Source organism: Hyperolius riggenbachi, chromosome 3 (assembly GCF_040937935.1).
Source record: "Hyperolius riggenbachi isolate aHypRig1 chromosome 3, aHypRig1.pri, whole genome shotgun sequence".
Classification (NCBI taxonomy): domain Eukaryota; kingdom Metazoa; phylum Chordata; class Amphibia; order Anura; family Hyperoliidae; genus Hyperolius; species Hyperolius riggenbachi.
The window spans coordinates 36,140,364-36,159,034 of record NC_090648.1 but is presented as its reverse complement, the minus strand read 5'-3'; the positions used below and the strand labels follow the sequence as shown (position 1 = coordinate 36,159,034).

Here is an 18,671-nt window from a genome sequence, read left to right as displayed (position 1 = left end):
GCCGCACCACCATGCACAGTTCCGCAGCAGCAGCAGCTGCGTCAGTGGCTAACATTCCTCCTATAGCCACTGGCCGTGGACGCCTTGGGCGCCGCCCAGCAGGAGCAACTCACGCTGCAGAGACACAGCAGCAGCAGCGTGTAGTACCTGCTCCTATTTTCCTCCAGCCGGGTAAGAAACGTCCCATTGAGGAAAAGGATGCAGACACTGTGGTGGAACTGATGACGGAGGATGAGCAGCCCGCCATCAGCTCTGCATCCGAGGCCTCCACCCTCACCACCACCACCACCCCTGTTCGCAGCAGCCGCCCAGCAGGGCCTGGGGAGGAGGCCAGTTCACCGTCACAAGTTGGCGACCTGTCACTCAGCAGTATTTTTACCCCAGGCACCATCAGGGTATTGTCTGCTGTTGTTGGCGATTTGGAGGAGGAGATGCTGATGGGCACTTTGGGGGATGAGGGATTGGACAGCAAGACTGTGGCGACAGTCAAGCAGCCCATCCATGCATCAGGAGAGGAGTTTGGGGGGTCATCATCCCAGCAGGACATGTTGCAGGAGGGGGAGGATGATGATGATGATAATGATGTGGTGACAGACAAAGACTGGGTGCCGCCACCACCAGCACCTGGGGATGTCATCATCAGCAGCTCTGAGGAGGAGGAGGAGGATGCGCTTGTGGGCCTTGCAAGGAGGCGCATCATTGCAAGCATTGGCAGCAGTAGGCAGGTCCCACAGCCTGCTGGTGTCTCAGGCTCAGCAGCAGCAGCAGCAGCATCTGCCAGTACCACCACCAGCCGCACCCAAGCCCCCGCCCCAACCACCACAGGGAGACAGGCAGCAGCGGCTCCAGGCCGTAGGGGGTTGTTTTTGTCACCAATCTGGCAATTTTTCACCATGCCCACAGTGTACAGCAAGTACGCCACTTGCAACCACTGTCAGCGGAAGTTGAGCAGAGGTGCAGACCCCTTAAAGTTCAGCACCAGCTCGCTCATCAACCACCTTGCTGCGAAACATTTCCACCAGCATGAGGAGTTCCAGAGGCTGAAGGCATCTGGTGCTGGCAGTGGCACCACACCCATCACTGCACAGCCTTCAGCAGCAGCAGCAGCAACAGCAGCCACCCGCCCTCCTGCTCCTCCAGCAGCACCAGCAGGAGTGCGGAAACGCACTGCTCCTCCCCCCTCTGCAACTCCTGCCGCCGACACTGAGGCCTGTTCTGGCAGCCAGTCCTCAGTGGCCTCCTCTGCTGTGTCCGCTGATTCCCGTGCCAGCAAAAGGCCACGCCAGAGCCTTTTGAACGAGTCCTTCCAGGGGGTGGTTAGGGCTCTGCCTCCCAGCAGCCGTCGCGTGCGTCAGCTGAACGGCTTGCTGGCACGGGCCATGTGCTCCCAACTCCTGCCGTACACGCTCGTGCAGGAGGGGAGCGACATGCGTGCGCTGCTTGCTTGTGCAGCCCCAGGCTGGCAGCTCCCCAGCAGACACTTTTTCGCCCGCAAGGCCATTCCTGCACTGCACCGCTTTGTGATGGCCAATGTGGAGCGAGGGCTGGAGCACGCGGTTGGTGAAAGGGTCCACGTCACCATGGACTCCTGGAGCAGCCGCTTCGGGACAGGCCGCTACCTGTCCTTCACTGTCCACTGGGTCAGCTTGGTGGAAGGGGGTGAGGATGGGAGAGCAGCAGCGGGCACAGCAGCAGCAGCAACACAGTGGGTGGTGCCTCCCCGCAGGGTCAGGGGAACTGCAGCAGGTTCCTCCGATCCTCTGCCATCCTCCGGCACACCTGGCCAAACCCCCCGCCTCAGCAGCAGCGTGAAGGCCCGCCACTGCCAAGCGCTGCTGCAGTTGGTCAGCCTTGGGAAGACCAAACTGACGGCAACCCATGTGTTGGCCAAACTCCAGGAGCAGGAGAGGATTTGGCTGACCCCCAGAGGCCTCAGAGTCGGAGAGGTGGTGGCCGACAATGGGGCCAATCTGGTTGCCGCAATTGACAGGGGAAACCTGACCCACATCCCCTGTCTTGCCCACGTGCTGAACCTGGTGGTGCAGAAGTTCTTGCGCACCTACCAGGGGATGGGCGAACTGCTGGAAACGGCAAGGAACGTTGTGCGTCACTTCCGGCGCTCGGCTGCAGCCTGTGCGAGCCTGGAAGACGTGCAAAAGGAGCTGGAGCTGCCACGCCATCGGCTGATCCTTGACGTTCCAACTCACTGGAACTCCACCCTGGCGATGTTGGAGCGTCTGGTTGAACAGAAGCACGCTGTCAACCAGTACCTTGCCCAGGCCACTGCCGCCGCTCAGAGAAGGGACAAGACCAGCAACATCCCGTCCATCGTCCCCGATGATGACTGGAGGCACATGCAGCAGGTGTGCTTAGTGCTGGCTCCCTTTCTGCAGGCCACTAACATGGTGAGCAGGGACCATGCTATGGTCTGCGAGTGGGTGCCCCTGGTTTGTCTGCTGAACAGGGCCCTCGATGCTTTGCTGGAACAGGGAGCGGCAGCCTTGGACCAGCAGGAGCGGCAAGCAGCTGCACAGTCCACCTCTGAGGGGGAGGAGGAGGAGGACTTGGTGGAGGTCCCTGACCTTGCTGCTGATGAGGGGGATCAGCACAGCGCAGCTGAGTTGGTGCGGGGGTGGAGAGAGGATGAGGCTGAGGAGGCAGAGGAGGAGGATGAGGACAGCACTGCCGTCGATGTGCCAGCACACATGGCCCGCCTCTTCCCAATGGCAGCGCACATGCTGACGTGCCTGCGCAAGGACCCCAGGGTGATCCAGATGAAGCAGAGGGAGGACATCTGGATCAGCATGATGTTGGACCCACGCCTCAAGGGGAAGTTGAGCCAGTTCCTGCCGCCTGCAGGAGGAGACCCAGCGCAACAAATAAGGAGCTTGCAGCAGGCCCTTGTTGAGCGCTTGGAGGAAGCCTTCCCCCAGCCTTCCACCCCCACTGTCCAGCCAGCACAGAGGCAGCAGCAGGTGCCTGCATCCAGCAGCAAGCGCCCCACAGACCTGCTGTCTCTCAGCAACGAGCTCTACAGGACTGTAGAGGCTCCGGCAGCAGTGACTAGAGAGGAGGTGCATGCAGCAGCATCCTCCTCCGGTCACAGCCAGCGCCTGACCCGAATGGTGGCTGACTACATGGGGTCCTACAGCGGGCTTGACAGCGATGCCCCTGTTGATCCCATGGAGTATTGGGTCAAGCGCCTGGAGATCTGGAGCGAGCTGGCGCAGTACGCCCTGGAAGTGCTGTCCTGCCCCCCTTCCAGCGTGCTGTCCGAGCGCTGCTTCAGTGCAGCTGGTGGCGTGGTCACTGAGAAACACTCACGTCTGTCTCACAAGTCTGTGGACAGACTGACGTTTCTCAAGATGAACCAGGCGTGGGTGGAAGGCGAGTTCCTGGCCCCTGTTGTCGGCGAGAGGGGGACATGAACTGGCTGCTGGAAGAACCATCGTTAATGTGCCTTACCACCCTTTACCACCTCCTGGCTCCTGCTCACTAAGCCAGCCTGGTTCACTTTGACTATTACGTCGCCTGCAGCCACACATTTTACATCTACAGTGGGCTGCTGTGTACTGCCCTTCTGCTGTCTGTCTGACTGTGTTTCCCACTGCCAGGGTACACAGAATTACCTTCTGCTGCCACTCTGCCACCAGCTATTACGTCCAACAATAGCTATATCTGTGTAATTTGCTGTAAAAAAAAAAAAAAAAAAAAAAAGTAAACCATTAAAAAAAAAAAAAAAAAAGGTTTAATTTTTCTGAGGTGCCCGGGTTGAAAACTGTGTTGTCCCAGTTGTGTATTGGACACGATGTGGGCTGCACGACCGCTGTCTGGGACCTCCTGTTGTGTTTATTTACAGCCCTGGTATCAACGCTAGGTACCAGGGCTATTATGTCACGCTGCCTACCTACCTGCTGCCACACTCACACTACTCCTCCATTCCTCCTGCTGCTGCTGCTGCCTGTCTGTGTTTCCCACTGCCAAGGGTACACAGAATTACCTTCTGCTGCCACTCTGCCACCAGCTATTACGTCCAACAATAGCTACTCTCATTACTCCTCCATTCCTCCTGCTGCTGCTGCTGCCTGTCTGTGTTTCCCACTGCCAGGGTACACAGAATTACCTTCTGCTGCCACTCTGCCACCAGCTATTACGTCCAACAATAGCTACTCTCATTACTCCTCCATTCCTCCTGCTGCTGCTGCTGCCTGTCTGTGTTTCCCACTGCCAGGGTACACAGAATTACCTTCTGCTGCCACTCTGCCACCAGCTATTACGTCCAACAATAGCTATATCTGTGGAATTTGCTGTAAAAAAAAACAACAGTAAACCATTAAAAAAAAAAAAAGGTTTAATTTTTCTGAGGTGCCCGGGTTGAAAACTGTGTTGTCCCAGTTGTGTATTGGACACGATGTGGGCTGCACGACCGCTGTCTGGGACCTCCTGCTGTGTTTATTTACAGCCCTGGTATCAACGCTAGGTACCAGGGCTATTATGTCACGCTGCCTACCTACCTGACTGCCTGCTGCCACACACTCATCCTCCTCCTCCTGCTGCTGAATTTACCTCCTGCTGTCTGTGTGTTTCCACTGCCAGGGAGCACATACAATGGCGCTTCCAACATGCGTGCGCCACCAGCTATTTATTACGCTCAAAAATAGCTGCATTTCTTTAAAAAAAAAAATATATATATTCTTTTTATTAATACTTTGTGATATTATTTTTAGAGGTGTCCGGGTTGAAAACTGTGTTGTCCCAGTTGTGTATTGGACATGATGTGGGCTTCACGACCGCTGTCTGGAACCTCATGCTGTGTATTTACGGCCTGGTACCACCGCTAGGTACCACACAGCCTATTATGTCTCGCTGCCTGCCTCATTGACTGCCTGCTGCCACACAATCATCCTCCTCCTCCTGCTGCTGCTGCTGAATTTACCTCCTGCTTTCTGTGTGTTTCCACTGCCAGGGAGCACATACAATGGCGCTTCCAACATGCGTGCGCCACCAGCTATTTATTACGCTCAAAAACAGCTGCATTTCTTTAAAAAAAAATATATAAAAGAGAAATAAGTGAAGAAGAAGAAGACGATATAGAAGAAGAAGAAGATATAGAAAAAGAAGAAGACGAAACAGAAAAATAATAATAAGAAGAGGATATAGAAAAAGAAGATATAGAAAAAGAAGATATAGAAGAAGAAGATGAAGAAGAAGAAGATGAAGAAGATGAAGAAGAAGATGAAGATGAAGAAGATGAAGAAGAAGATTAAGAAGATGAAGATGAAGAAGAAGAAGAAGACGATGAAGAAGAAGATGATGAAGAAGATGAAGATGAAGAAGATAAGGAAGAAGAAGATGAAGAAGAAGAAGAAGACGATGAAGAAGAAGATGATGAAGAAGATGAAGGTGAAGAAGATGAAGAAGAAGAAGATGAAGAAGAAGAAGTTGAAGAAGAAGATGAAGAAGAAGAAGAAGATGAAGAAGAAGAAGAAGATATAGAAGAAGAAGATATAGAAGAAGAAGAAGAAAATGAGGAAGAAGAAGAAGATATAGAAGTAGAAGAAGAAAATGAAGAAGAAGAAGAAGATATAGAAGAAGAAGAAGAAGAAGAAGATATAGAAGAAGAAGAAGATATAGAAGATAAAGAAGAAGAAGAAGAAGAAGAAGAAGAAGAAGAAGAAGAAGAAGAAGAAGAAGAAGAAGAAGAAGTATATACACTACTGAACAGAATTTTGGACACAACTTTTTTTTCTCTTTCCACCTTTTTTTTTAAAGGTACATCCCCACATAATCACTTGCTGTTGTTACTTGGGAAAAAAGATGTTTCTTGCATCATTCACCCTCAAAACAAGTGTTGGAAGCTATTCAAGGCCAATTCGAATAGTCAGCTCGAATAATGAGCTCGAATACCGACTCGAATAGTGAGCTCGAAGTCCAAGGTCGAATCGAATAGTAAAAAATATTCAACTCGAATATTCGACCGAATTCGAATAATTTACTATTCTCGAATAATAAAAAGGGGTATCCGAGCATCACTAGGTATTATGCAGTTGCTTATTTTTTACAGCAGAGAGGAAGTTCTGAGTTCTTGCACATGCTTTTCTACCAAGCCCCATCTTGCCAAACTGCACTACCTAACTAAACCACTGTTGTAAGGGCAACATACACATTCAGCAAGTTCAGATATACCACTTCATTCATACTGTATGACACAATATACATCTGTAATGATAGATTTAATAAATTCATTAATTTTTTACTTTAACTGCCCAGGTTCTTATTTGAAACTTTCCAGCAGTTCCAGGCTCTGAGATTTGCAGTGGAGGAGGTCAACGCAGACCCGGATCTTCTACCAAATATCACCCTGGGGTTCTATGCATATGACTCCTGTTCAGTGCTACACAAAGAGCTGGAGGGAACGCTTAGCATGATGACTGGAGACCGTCAAGCAATTCCAAATTATCTGCAGTTGGAAAGACCACCGGTGGTTGCAATTCTTGGACACTCTATGTCCACCTACTCCATTCTCATGGCTCATATCCTGGGACTATACAAGTATCCACAGGTGACTTTCTTATGGATGTGTTACAAGTGTAAAACAAGTGTAAAACACTCAACTTCAGTTATTTACTCCAGGTCATTATTTAAATAGTTAATGTTAGGGTTTTGTTCAGCTGAACGGCCAAAGTTCATGGTAGGGCTTTTGGAGCATATAAATTGCTAGGTTTAAGCACAATGGTTATTGGGGAGGGCTTTGGAACTGCTGTCATCTAGGGCTACTTCACACTTTTCCCTTAACACTTCCCTATCACAACCACCGCTACTACCTCTAGGGTAGTGGCAGCCCATTCTCCCCATATAGTGTTAGTTCAGCCTAGTATTTTCCATAATTTGTCCACGCTGTAGCACCTTGCAGCGGTGATAGGATAGCCATATACTCTTCTCAGTAAGTAGTTATTATTACTCCCAGTATGCAGCTTCACAATGCACACAGCAGGAGGGAAAGAAGTGTGGGGTTAGGCTAGGTCCACACCAGGCATGGTTGCAGGACGGACACTGCAGTCCGGGATCAGGGGAAGTACCACCAGACAACAGAGAAAATGATGTTGGATAAGCAGCAACTCAAATATTAACTACTTGAAACACTATGCCGGTGCCTTGCCTCAGCTGGATTGCTCATACAGCTTGTGACCCATTAAACATGAAAGAAGAGACGGCACTCCACTGGCTGCGATCAAGGTGCTGTGTATTCACGAACAAGAACACTACATGTTACGGAGGAACACCCTCCTTCATCAGGTGTAAGAAGTACCACCAGACTGCAAACTGATCCGTTTTCATAAAAAGTGCATCAGTTTTGCATCAGTTTCCGTTCAGTATTTTACCCCAAAACACGGACAGAAAACGTCTCTGTCATTAGGAAGGTAGTGGGAGGATTTTTTGGGCCAATAATAAAGTTCAGGCTATCCTTTTTTTCACCTGTTTTTGGTGCTATTTTGCCTGTGGAGATGGAGTTGCGTTTTCTCATTGCTTTTCACTACCCCTGCGTGTATTAGGGTCCTGATCCGTTGCGTGAAAATGCAGCAGATCCGGACCTTCCGTTCAGGTTTTGAGAACGGGTCCCTGCAAATGCAGACGGATCAGTTTATTTCTTGGGTGAGGACGGCTGCTATTTTTAACATTAGTATCCGGGACTCCGTTTTTCATCAGGGCTGAAAAACGCAGCCACGGATACGTTTCCGGACCTAGTGTGGACTAGCCCTTACTCTTTTCCCAACTCTTTGTGCTTCTTTCTGGCTGGGTGTGCTAGCCTAACTGGGGATGTCTGGAGGAAATGAGTTATCATGGGAGAAGGAAGTTGTCAGTGGAGAAGGATTAGCTTTCATTTAAAGGAATAAGACCTGTCATTGGTGGAAGGTTAAAGTGTAACTGTCAGGCATAAAATAATGAATTCTTTATTTGTATCTAGTAAACAAGTAATGCGGATGTGTAACCAGGCAATCCAAAACTTAAAAATCACTCTTACTTTTCTTCTCCACAAAACATCATTCCCCAGTTTCCCTGGCTCTTATTTGGTACATCTGCCGCATAAAGGAAGTTGCAGGGCATGCTGGGTTTTCTTTTTTGTCTCTTTACTTTCCCCTCAGACATAACTAATGCAGCTTGATTGGCAATTAAATATAATAAGATCTTAGGTGAAGAAAGTTTGGGGATTTGTTAGTCCATTCCTTTAGATTTTAAGCCTGCAAGGGCAGGGCTCTCTCACCCTTTTGTCTCTTGGATTTTGTTGTTCATTTCATAATTTGCACTTTGTTATATATTTTATTTATCATGCTACATCTGTCATTGTGATCACCAGTTCTGTATTTTGTACCAGTGTCCATATTTAATGTATATTGTTATGTACCCCTTATTTGGTTTCATACTTTGTACAGCTACACAGAATATGTTGGCGCTTTATAAATCAATAATAATCATTTGTTGTTTCTACTTCATAGTCTTTCTGAATTGATGATTTTTTAAATTATTTTTTTGTACAATTACAGATAAGTAACTATGCCACCAGTGCTTTGTTAAGTGACCGGACAACGTTCCCATCTTTCTTCAGGACGGTTCCCAGCGACACTTTTCAATCTCAGGGCTTGGCACAGCTGGTGTTACATTTTGGTTGGACCTGGGTAGGTCTGGTGGCCATGGGAAATGAGTATGGACAGCAAGGCATTCAGATCCTTAAGCAGGAGATACTCAAGGCTGGAGCTTGTGTTGCCTTCACCGAATTCATTCTTCTTGACCGGGCAGACAGAAATGCTCCTTACATCACGAGGATCATTCAACGGTCTACGGCCAGGGCTATAATAATCTTTTCCATTGATGTCTTCTTTATTCCACTCCTGGATGAGATGATCAGACTGAACATTACTGAAAAGATCTTCATAGCCAGCGAGGCTTGGTGTACTTCAACCGTACTTTTGGCAGATAAATACTCTTCTATACTTGCTGGATCTATTGGCTTTGCTTTCCACAGCTCAACAATCCACGGATTTAAGGAGTTCTTGAAGAAAGTTCATCCTTCTTATACTCTAGGAGTGGATGTTACTAGAACATTTTGGGAAAAGGCTTTCGGATGCAAGTTCTTTGATGATAGAAACCCAGATTCCTCTAATAAGACGTTTTGCACAGGAAACGAGACTCTGGAAACTATTGAAAATGCCTATACTGATGTGTCTAGTCTGAGAACGTCCTACAATATGTACACATCTGTACAGGTCATAGCTAATTCCTTGCATGACCTTATCTCATGTCGGGAAGAGAAGGGACCATTCTCAAATAGAAGTTGTGCAAAGCTACATAACTTTAAACCTTGCCAGGTAAAAGTGGTCATTTTTGTAATGTATGTACTACCACCATAGCAGAGTGATAGACACACAATGGGTCTAATCTACTAAACATCTTCAGGCTGAAGATCATTGAAAAACATGAGTGATCCTTCAAACCTGGCCGGGCTGTATTATCTTTATCAAGCATCTACAACTGCCCCTGAGACATATCAGCCTACTGCAAATATTGTCAAAAAAGGTCATTGAATTTTGCCCTGCACGTTGTGTGGATGCTTTCATATGCAATCCAGACTTTTCTAGGTTAATTAAAGAAGTGTTCATGCTAATAAATGCAACCACACCATACCTCAAGTGCCACCTAATAAATATTTTTGAAAAATCCAGGCAGGTTTGTAAAATCACACAAATTTTCTTGGACAGTCTATAGCCCGGAAAGCTGTAGATAATATGTTGGGGAGGTAAAACTGCATATTACAGGACTGCTTGGAAAAACTTAGCTTCCCCTTTCAACTGTTCACGTCCCCTTCTTCTTCCACCTCTGCCCATGGTAACAAGCACAGCCTGGGTGGAGTCTATTTGCTGCTGATCATATATAAAGTATGACCACCATAACATCCTCTTATAACAAAGTGGCCATCATTATCATAACTCTGTCCACCTATAATCAGTGTAGAAAAGCTGCAATTAAAGAGAATCTGTAACAAAAAAAAAAACAGCCCCTGGAGAGAACTTACCTTGGAGGGGTAAGCCTCTGGATCATAATGAAGCTTTCCCCGCCCTCTTCCCCCTCCGGGATCCAGCCCTGGCAGCCCCTGAAATAAAGCCACAAGCCTGTCAGCTGTGGTGCAGATGCAGTAGTGCCGGCAATATTTACCTTCCTGGCTCCAGCGCAGATGCAGTAGCAGTTTTTCAATGGGCTCTGGCAACAATGCGCCTGCACTGGAGCGGGGAAGATAAATATTTACATCACCGCTGTTGGGGGCTGCTAGCGCTGGATACCGGAGGGTGAAGAGGACAGCGGAAGCCTTTATTAGGCTCCAGGGGCTTCCCCTTCCTGAGTATCCTCTAGGGGGTGATTTTTTTGATTACAGTTTCTCTTTAAGTTGTATGATAAGTGCTTATTACTAAGCAGCACCTGACTTAAAATGCAGAAAAGTCGGGCAAATTTAAAGGCACAGCATGTGCAAGTTGTATCTGCAGTACCTATAATATGCCAGGTTGAAACCAACTACACTATGGCCTCAATTCACTAAGCTTATCTCCTGTCTTTAATAACATTTCTAGAGTTATCACCATGGTGATGAGGCATATAGGCCTCAATTCACTAAGCTTATCTCCTGTCTTTAATAATGTTTCTAGAGTTATCACCATGGTGATAAGCCATGTCCTATTCAGGAAACATTTTACCTCAGGCAAACTTAAAGTTAACTCTCCTGTCTTTAAGTTAAGGTGATATCTCTAAAGTTAACTCTTCAATCCTTAAAGTAACTACAGAATTCTACATAATAACTACAGAGCAGGTAACTTAACTACAGAGGAGGTAACTTAAGGAATGAAGAGACAAGATAACTCTCTCATTGGGCTTGATTCATAAAGCGGTGCTAACTGTTAGCACGCCTGTGAAAACCCCCTTAGCACGTCTAAACGAGCTTTTCGCGCGCAAAACTTTATGCGCGTGAAACATTACGTGCGCACTGCACAGAGCGCAGGGCGCTCCACGCGAAGTGCCCATTAAAGCCTATGGGACTTAGCACCCGCAAAACTTTGCGCGCGGTACTTAGCGATTCTGATTCAGAAATTCGGTGCTAACCTACTTAGCACCCTGGTTAGCACGTCTAAAGTCTTTGTGAATCAAGCCCATTGTGTGGTGGCAAGTTTTCTCTTGCCTTAATATCTCCAGCATGATCTTAGTGAATTGAGGCCAATGTATTCAGGAAACATTTTACCTCAGGCAAACCTAAAGTTAACTCTTCTGTCTTTAAGTTAACTCTTCAATCCTTAAAATAACTCCAGAAGTTAAAGACAGGCTGTTAATTAACTGCATGTGAAAATAACTACAGAGGAGGTAAATTAACTAGAAAGAAGGTAATTTAACTACAGAGGAGGTAACTTAAGGAATGAAGAGATAGGATAACTCTCTCACTGTGTGGAGGTAAGTTAGCCTTATTATCTCCAGCGTGATCTTAGTGAATTGAGGCCTCTAACCAAGAGGTGTTAAGTCCATAAAAATGTTTCCATGTTAACAGGGGTGCTGCATGTAGATTACAGGGGGAGCATTTTTGTAGCAGCATGCAGTCAGTGTAGAAGGAGAGGCGAGGTGAAGTGGTCTTTATTGGGAAAAGCAGCTTACTGTGCTGTGTGAGGAGTCTGGCAGTGAGTGAGGAGAGGGGAGGCGGAAGAGCAGCAGTGTTTCATTTGACTTGCACAGCAGAAGGGAGGAGTTGGCACTGCTGTCCTGACTGAGGAGGGGGCGCATCCTCACAAGTTTGCCTTAGGCAGCAAAAAGTCTACAACCGGCCCTGTATATCCCCAGGAAATTGGAGCAGTATAGGCAGCGTGCCAAGCTCGTTCATTGCCTGAAAGCAACACCCCCAACTGCCCCCTAAAGGGGAGGGGAGCCGCACAGGCAGCCCCCCTGAGTCTGGTCACCGCCCTGAAAAGCTGTCCACAGTGCCCCCAAAGGGAAGGAATCCTTCCTCTTGTGAGCATTATCTCAGCTACAGGAACACGCCTGCTATGTGGCTTAGGATCTACAGAAACTTACTAGGAAAGGAGCAATGCAGGCAGGGCCTCAAGCACTGTTTCCCTGGATGTGCCACCTGCAACCGCACTTCCAGGAGAAGGCGCAGAGAGCTCCCTCAAGTGCTGCCACCACCCAGAGGAGCCATCCACAAATTCCCCCCCAAAGCAACAGAAGTCTGAACGGTCACCAATGAAATAAATAGCATCGTAAGAGCCCATTTCTAAGCAGCACCTGGCATAGAATAGTTGCAGAAAAGCCAAACTTCAAATTTAAAGGCATAGCATATGTAAATGAATCAGCAGTCACTTATTTACTACTATCAGTGTAGCTACACCTACTTTGGAGGGGGGAGGAGAAAAGTATTCAAAAGAGGGAGGATCAGTTGTTAACTCCCTACAACGCTGGGCTGAGGCTGCTTTTCCAGTAGCTTTGCCTTTGTAAGGGTCGGTTCAGACGGATAGCTGCTGGTGATTTTCCCCATCCTTTACCGCCAGGATGGAAGTGTTCATCTCTACACGTTTACCGACAATTGCGCAAGCACCGCCGTCGGTCTATTTTTCTGAAACACCATCTCTACCTTCTATCACTGTTTGCATTCACTGTTCCATATCCCTCTAGGGCATACATGTCAAACCCCGGCAAATCTGGCCCTCGGACCTATCATATTTGGCCCTCAGGTGGTTTCCCCACTTTGCATTATGTTTGGCCCACTTTAGACCACCAGAGAAGCTATATTGGAGGGTAAGCCCTAGATCACCAGGGAAGCCATATGGGGAGGGGGGCAGCACTATACACTAGGGAACTGTGTAAAGAGGGAAGGGGACCACTAGGCACCAGGGAACTTTATAGGGGAAGGAGGACCACAAAACATCAGGGAATTGTATAGATGAGGGAGGGAGGATCACTAAACATCAGGGAAATGTATAGGGGATGTAGGGGGGGGGCTATTACACACCAGGGAACTTAATAAGGGAGAGAGGTGGCCACTAGATATTGAGGTCGGCCCACAACTTGGTTCCGGAACTCTATTTTGGCCACTTTGTATTTGGGTTTGACACCCCTGCTCTAGGGCCTCAAAATACATTGACGGGAACCTATGAAACATAAACAGGCTCTAAATCACCACTCTTTTGCAAACGTACAACCGGTATGACTGGTTAGCCTTTGAGCATGCCAAGACTACCCAAAAACAACCTCTATGTGAACCGGCCCTAAAGGTGCCCATACATCAGATGATGTAGGGACAGATCTCTTTGTAATAGAATACGATCGGAACGAGATCTTCTGCCTTCCCATACACCACAGGCCGACTCCCGATCGATTTCAGCATGAAATCTCTAGGGAATCGACCTTGTGCCCCTGCATCTGCGGCACCCCATGCTGTCCCTGTGTGCACTATACTTTACCTGTACATGTCTGCCACTGGCTCAAGGCTCGACCTGCAATTGACATACAAGCGCCCCATGTGGTTGCCAGCTTATACATGGTCGTGCGTATACATGGGAAAGGGGGTATCAGCTACCAACTGAAATAAAGTTCAATCCTTGGTTAAAGTGCCTCTTTAAGTAGCTGTGCAACATTAGGGAAATGGTGGGTTATCCAAATAAATAATTTGTCTAGGGGCGTAAATAGAAGTCACTGGGCCCCCCCTGAGAGACTTTGAATGGCTGGGGGGGCAGAACAGTACCTGTTACACATAGGTACACAAGACCGTGCTGAACACCGAATAGGGACTGTCTACAAATCTTTGTCTGCAAAACTTTGTATGAATCCTTATCAGTGGCTAAGCAGATGCAATTATTAGAACAATTGTGCAGAGTGCAGAAAGTTTTTTCTCTCCTTCCCCTTGGTTGTCAGTCTCTCAGTCTGGGGCCCCCTGTGGCTTCAGGGCCCACCTGCGACTGAATCCCTTGCAGGGTCTATTGCTACGCCCCTGATTTAGGATTATGTCTTTGTTATGTAGTTCATTGCCAAACATGCTGTGAATTCTGGTTCCACTCAAGACTAGGGGCTAGTATACCCAATGTCACAATAAGCCTTGTGTTATCATCTTTATAAAATCCTAATCCCTACAGCTTACACACTATGTACAGAATGTCCGGGTGAGACTAAAGGATGGGAGAGAGATCTTCTTTGATAAAAATGGGGACCTTCCTGCAGTGTATGATATTGTGAACTGGCAAAGAGGTCCTGGTGGAATTGTGAAGCATGTTAAAGTTGGGAGTTATGATACCTCATCCACTGATGGAGACAGTCTGGCAATCAACAGAAGTGCAATAATGTGGGCATCCTCTGAAGACCAGGTACTGGATCAATGCCTAAACATTCAGTGCCTATCTATAATTAAAGGCAGCTTGAGATTTGAGAAGTGATTTGAACTAAGTTCATAGCTCCTTAAAGGATAATTGAAGCAAGAGGTATATGGAGGCTGCCATATTTATTTCCTCATAAGCAATACCAGCTTCCTGGCAATCCTGCTGATCCTCTGCCTCTTATACCTTTAGCCATTCTGGTGTGATTCAGACACTACTTCAGCCAAATAGATCAGCAGGGCTGCCAGGCAACTGCTATTGTTTAACCACGTGAGGACCACAGTGTTATAAACCCCCATAAAGACCAGGCCTTTTTTTGTAAAATAGCCACTGCAGCTTTAAGGCCAAGCTGCAGGGCCGCACAATACAGCACACAAGTGATTCCCCCCCCCCCCCCTTTTCTCCCCACCAACACAGCTCTCTGTTGGTGGGGTCTGATCGACCCCAGGTTTGTTTGTTGTTGTTTTTTTTTTTTTAATATTTACTGTATTTTTTTTAATTAAATGTTGTTTTGTTTTGTTTTCCTTACCCTCCCTCCCTCCCCTGGCCAGCCTATCACAGCGGATCGCTCTTGTGAGACACAGGGGGACGGCCGTGTTGCACCTCTGTCCCCAGTACATCGCTGCTATAGATCGAAGCTCTGTACGGGTAAATAGACAGCGGTTTTGCTGGCTAACAGTCTCCGAGCGCCTCTCGGAGACTGAAGTCGGAACATTGCCCACCAAGCAGGAGATGCGCCTGCGCGCAATCTCCTGCAAAACAGAGCCCCAGGACTTTACACCGATCTGCGTTAGGCGGTCCTGTGGCTGCTGCGGCCACGCCCATCGGCATGACGCAGTCGGCTAGTAGTTAAGAGGAAATAAATATGGCAGCTTCCATATTCTTCTCACTTCAGTTGTCCTTTACATTTGACCCTAATCTCTGTAAACTTAAAATCACTAAGTCTAATATTTCATTCTTCCACCAGGTTCCTCCTTCAGTCTGCAGTGAGAGCTGTCCTCGAGGGAGGAGGAAGGCTGCTAATAGAGGACAACCTGTCTGCTGCTATAAGTGTGTCCTGTGTCCATCAGGAGAGATCTCCAATCAAACTGGTAAATCTTTTCTACAACATTTAACTTTTTTTTCAAATGAACACTTGTTAGGACCTGTTCATACTTCAGCAGATACAGAACAGAAACGGTATGCACATTCCATTCGTTCTGCATCCGCATGCAACGTTTAAACCCATCCGTTCCATGTCCGCGACTGCGTCCGTCTGCCCTTACGCATTGCCGCTCACCTGTTCTGCTGCCACCACTTGGTCCCTTCTAAACAGCCCGGAGGCCAGCAGAAGCATAGGGATCTCCATAGGCTGCAGCAGGCCATTTCTCCCTAGCAACAGGGAGAATTTTCGTTGGTCCAACATGAACTAATAATGAGAATTCTCCCTGTTGCTGAGGATTTCTATTGGTCTTCTGCAGTCCAGGGGAGAACCCCTGGCCACTGGGCTGTTTAGAAGAGGTCGAGCAGCAGGACATGTGGGTATCACGTCACGGTGGCGATCAAAACATGCAATGCACATGCGGCGAATAGTCTAGTCATAGGCTTTCCTTTGACACATTTTCCCGTCCGGTGCGGTAAAATGTGCCAAGTTGAGACTCTGCGTTCTGTCTTGCGTTCTGAAGCACACGGATCTGTGTAGGATCCGTGTTTTTTAACAAGTGCAAGGTTATTTAAATGCAGGAAGCGGATCCTATGTTGAAAACAGGATCCACTCCCTGCATTTAAGCAGGGCTTAAAAACTGTCCCATCCGGGTATGTTTTTTACGCAAGTGTTAACCGGCCCTTACTTTGATTTTAAAGTACAACTGAATTGGGAATTTTTATTTACCTGGTGCTTCCCCCAGCCCCTTCTAGTCTTTCAGGTCTCTCGGTGTCCTCCGGGTCTCCTCCATTGTGCCGCTGCCCCCTCAAAATAACCCAAAGACTAGAGAACCAGCCATAGGCTACTCTGCATACATGTCCCAAAACCACCCTCTAGCTCTTGATTTCTTACTCCAAAAATTCACCCCCATCAAATAACAGGGGGGGTTCCAGTGTAGATGGTGAAAGGAAGTGCTCAGCGGTATCAAGCTGAGCAGCAGAACCAAAGTTGGTAGCCTTTAGGACCTGCATGCAACTACCTGTAGGAGTAGACCCAGGTGATGTGGTCCTTGTGATCCATTGCACAATGGTCTCTGACTGATCTGGCTGAAAGAGTTTGCATTTGGCAAAAAAAAAAAAAATGCAAGGAGGAATTGATGCTCTGTTCACATATGAAACTTCATTGTGTGGTGACACTGGCTTAAACTAGTGGTTGACTGTTTGCTGGTTTACATCAGATAAATTCATGAACACATGTCCCCTACCAGTTCCTCAAGCAAGATCGACAGATAAGACCCTTTCTCTCCATTTAACCTCCTTAGCGGTAACCCCGTGCTGGACACGGGGTAAGCCGCCTCGGAGGATATCTCAGCCCCTGGTGGGGCGATCTTCATTCTGTAAAAGTGCTGTACGCGCAGCTAGCAGTTTGCTAACCACGCGTACAGCTTGATCGCCGCCGCCTTGCGGCGGAAGAGGGCCCCCCTCCCACCAGAGCCCTGCGCAGCCCGGACCAATCACTCGCGGGCAGCGCGAAGGGCTGGATCGGGTGTGCCTGACGTCAGGGGTCGGCCGACGTCCATGACGTCATTCCGATCGTCACCATGGCAACAGGAGAAGCCAAACAGGAGATCGCGTTCTATACGCAATCTCCTGTTTGCTTTTGTTGCCGGCGGCGATCGGACTAGAGGGACACATGCGCCCTCTAGTTGTGTTTCATGTAGCTACCACTCGGGTAGCTACATGAAACAAAAACAAAAATTACAAAAAAGTGTAATGCAGCCTCCTTGGCGAAAAAATTGTACCGCCAAGGAGGTTAATTATCATGTTTTGTAATGTTATGTTAAAATAATTGTATGTGATAAATTTGAATGACCTTTTTTTTCCAACGTAGACACCCTTGACTGCTTGAAATGTCCATGGGACATGTGGCCAAATCTTCAACGAGACAACTGTGTTCCAAAGAACTTGGAGTTTCTTTCCTTTAGTGAGCCAGTTGGTGCCGCACTCACTGGTTCCTCCTTCACATCATTCACCATACCCTTGGCTATCTTGGGTATCTACATTAAAAAGAGAAATACTCCTCTTGTAAAGGCTAACAACTACTCATTAAGTTGTCTTCTCTTGACTTCTCTTTCATTTTGCTTCCTCTCATCTTTGATGTTTATTGGTTATCCCCAATCTGAAAAGTGTTTCATTCAGCAAGCTGCCTTTGGAATGGTTTTTGCTCTCTGCATTTCCTGTGTCTTGGCTAAAACGGTGATGGTTGTTATTGCTTTCATGGCCACAAAACCAGGAAGTGGCCTAATAAAATGGGCAAAGCCTCGAGTGTCTTACACAATCATTCTTGGCTGCTGCCTCTTGCAGTTCTTCTTGTGCGCAACATGGATGGTTCTTGCACCTCCTTTTGTGGAGAACAATGTCCACACCTACCCAGGGATCATCATTCCAGAATGTAATGAAGGTTCTTTAATTGCTTTCTGGTGCATGATTGGGTTCCTCGGCCTTTTGGCCACCATCAGCTTCATTGTTGCATTCTTGGCCAGAAGACTTCCTGATAGCTTCAATGAGACAAAGTTCATCACTTTCAGCATGCTGGCCTTCCTCAGTGTCTGGATTTCCTTCATCCCTGCTTTTCTCAGTGCACAAGGGAAATATACCACAGCCATGGAGATCTTTGCCATAATATTCTCTTCTTGGGCCCTGATCGTCTGTATGTTTCTCCCTAAATGTTTCATCATTGTATTCAGACCTGACATGAACACTAGAGAATATCTCATGGGGAAGCAGCAAATACACCATATAATGAACACTGCTTCTTGAAGACGTTGTGGGATCCTCTTTGGTACCTTCTTGGAATGAGTGCAATCCACTTTGGGACCTTCTTGCAATGGCTAATAGCTTGGAAACTTGAAGTGAACTCGAGACAAAGTTTGGGGCAAAAAGGAAACACTGAAAAGAGGTAATCCAGATAAATCCAAAAGATCCACACACTCACTGTAAACCAAGTGCACTTTTATACAGAAATTGTGACACATTTCCATTCCATATATCAACGATTTGTTTCGGGGCCCCGGGGGTACCCTTTGTCAAGGTTTGCACAGAATGGTGACTGTTACCTTGACAAAGGGGACCCCCCTGTCCACCCCCCACCCCCTGGAC

The 18,671-nt window shown here is 47.5% G+C and overlaps 1 protein-coding gene across 1 annotated transcript in view; it reads left to right on the top strand.

Moving 5' to 3' along the window:
• Window positions 1-18,332, top strand: part of LOC137562023 (extracellular calcium-sensing receptor-like) — a 45,375-nt gene extending 27,043 nt beyond the window's left edge. Inside the window, exons 3-7 of the mRNA XM_068273366.1 lie at window positions 6,271-6,562; window positions 8,544-9,365; window positions 14,154-14,381; window positions 15,358-15,481; window positions 17,404-18,332. Coding sequence (XP_068129467.1) covers window positions 6,271-6,562; window positions 8,544-9,365; window positions 14,154-14,381; window positions 15,358-15,481; window positions 17,404-18,332 — 2,395 coding nt within the window. The remainder of the gene's footprint in view (window positions 1-6,270; window positions 6,563-8,543; window positions 9,366-14,153; window positions 14,382-15,357; window positions 15,482-17,403) is intronic.
• The last annotated feature ends 339 nt before the right edge of the window (window positions 18,333-18,671 follow it).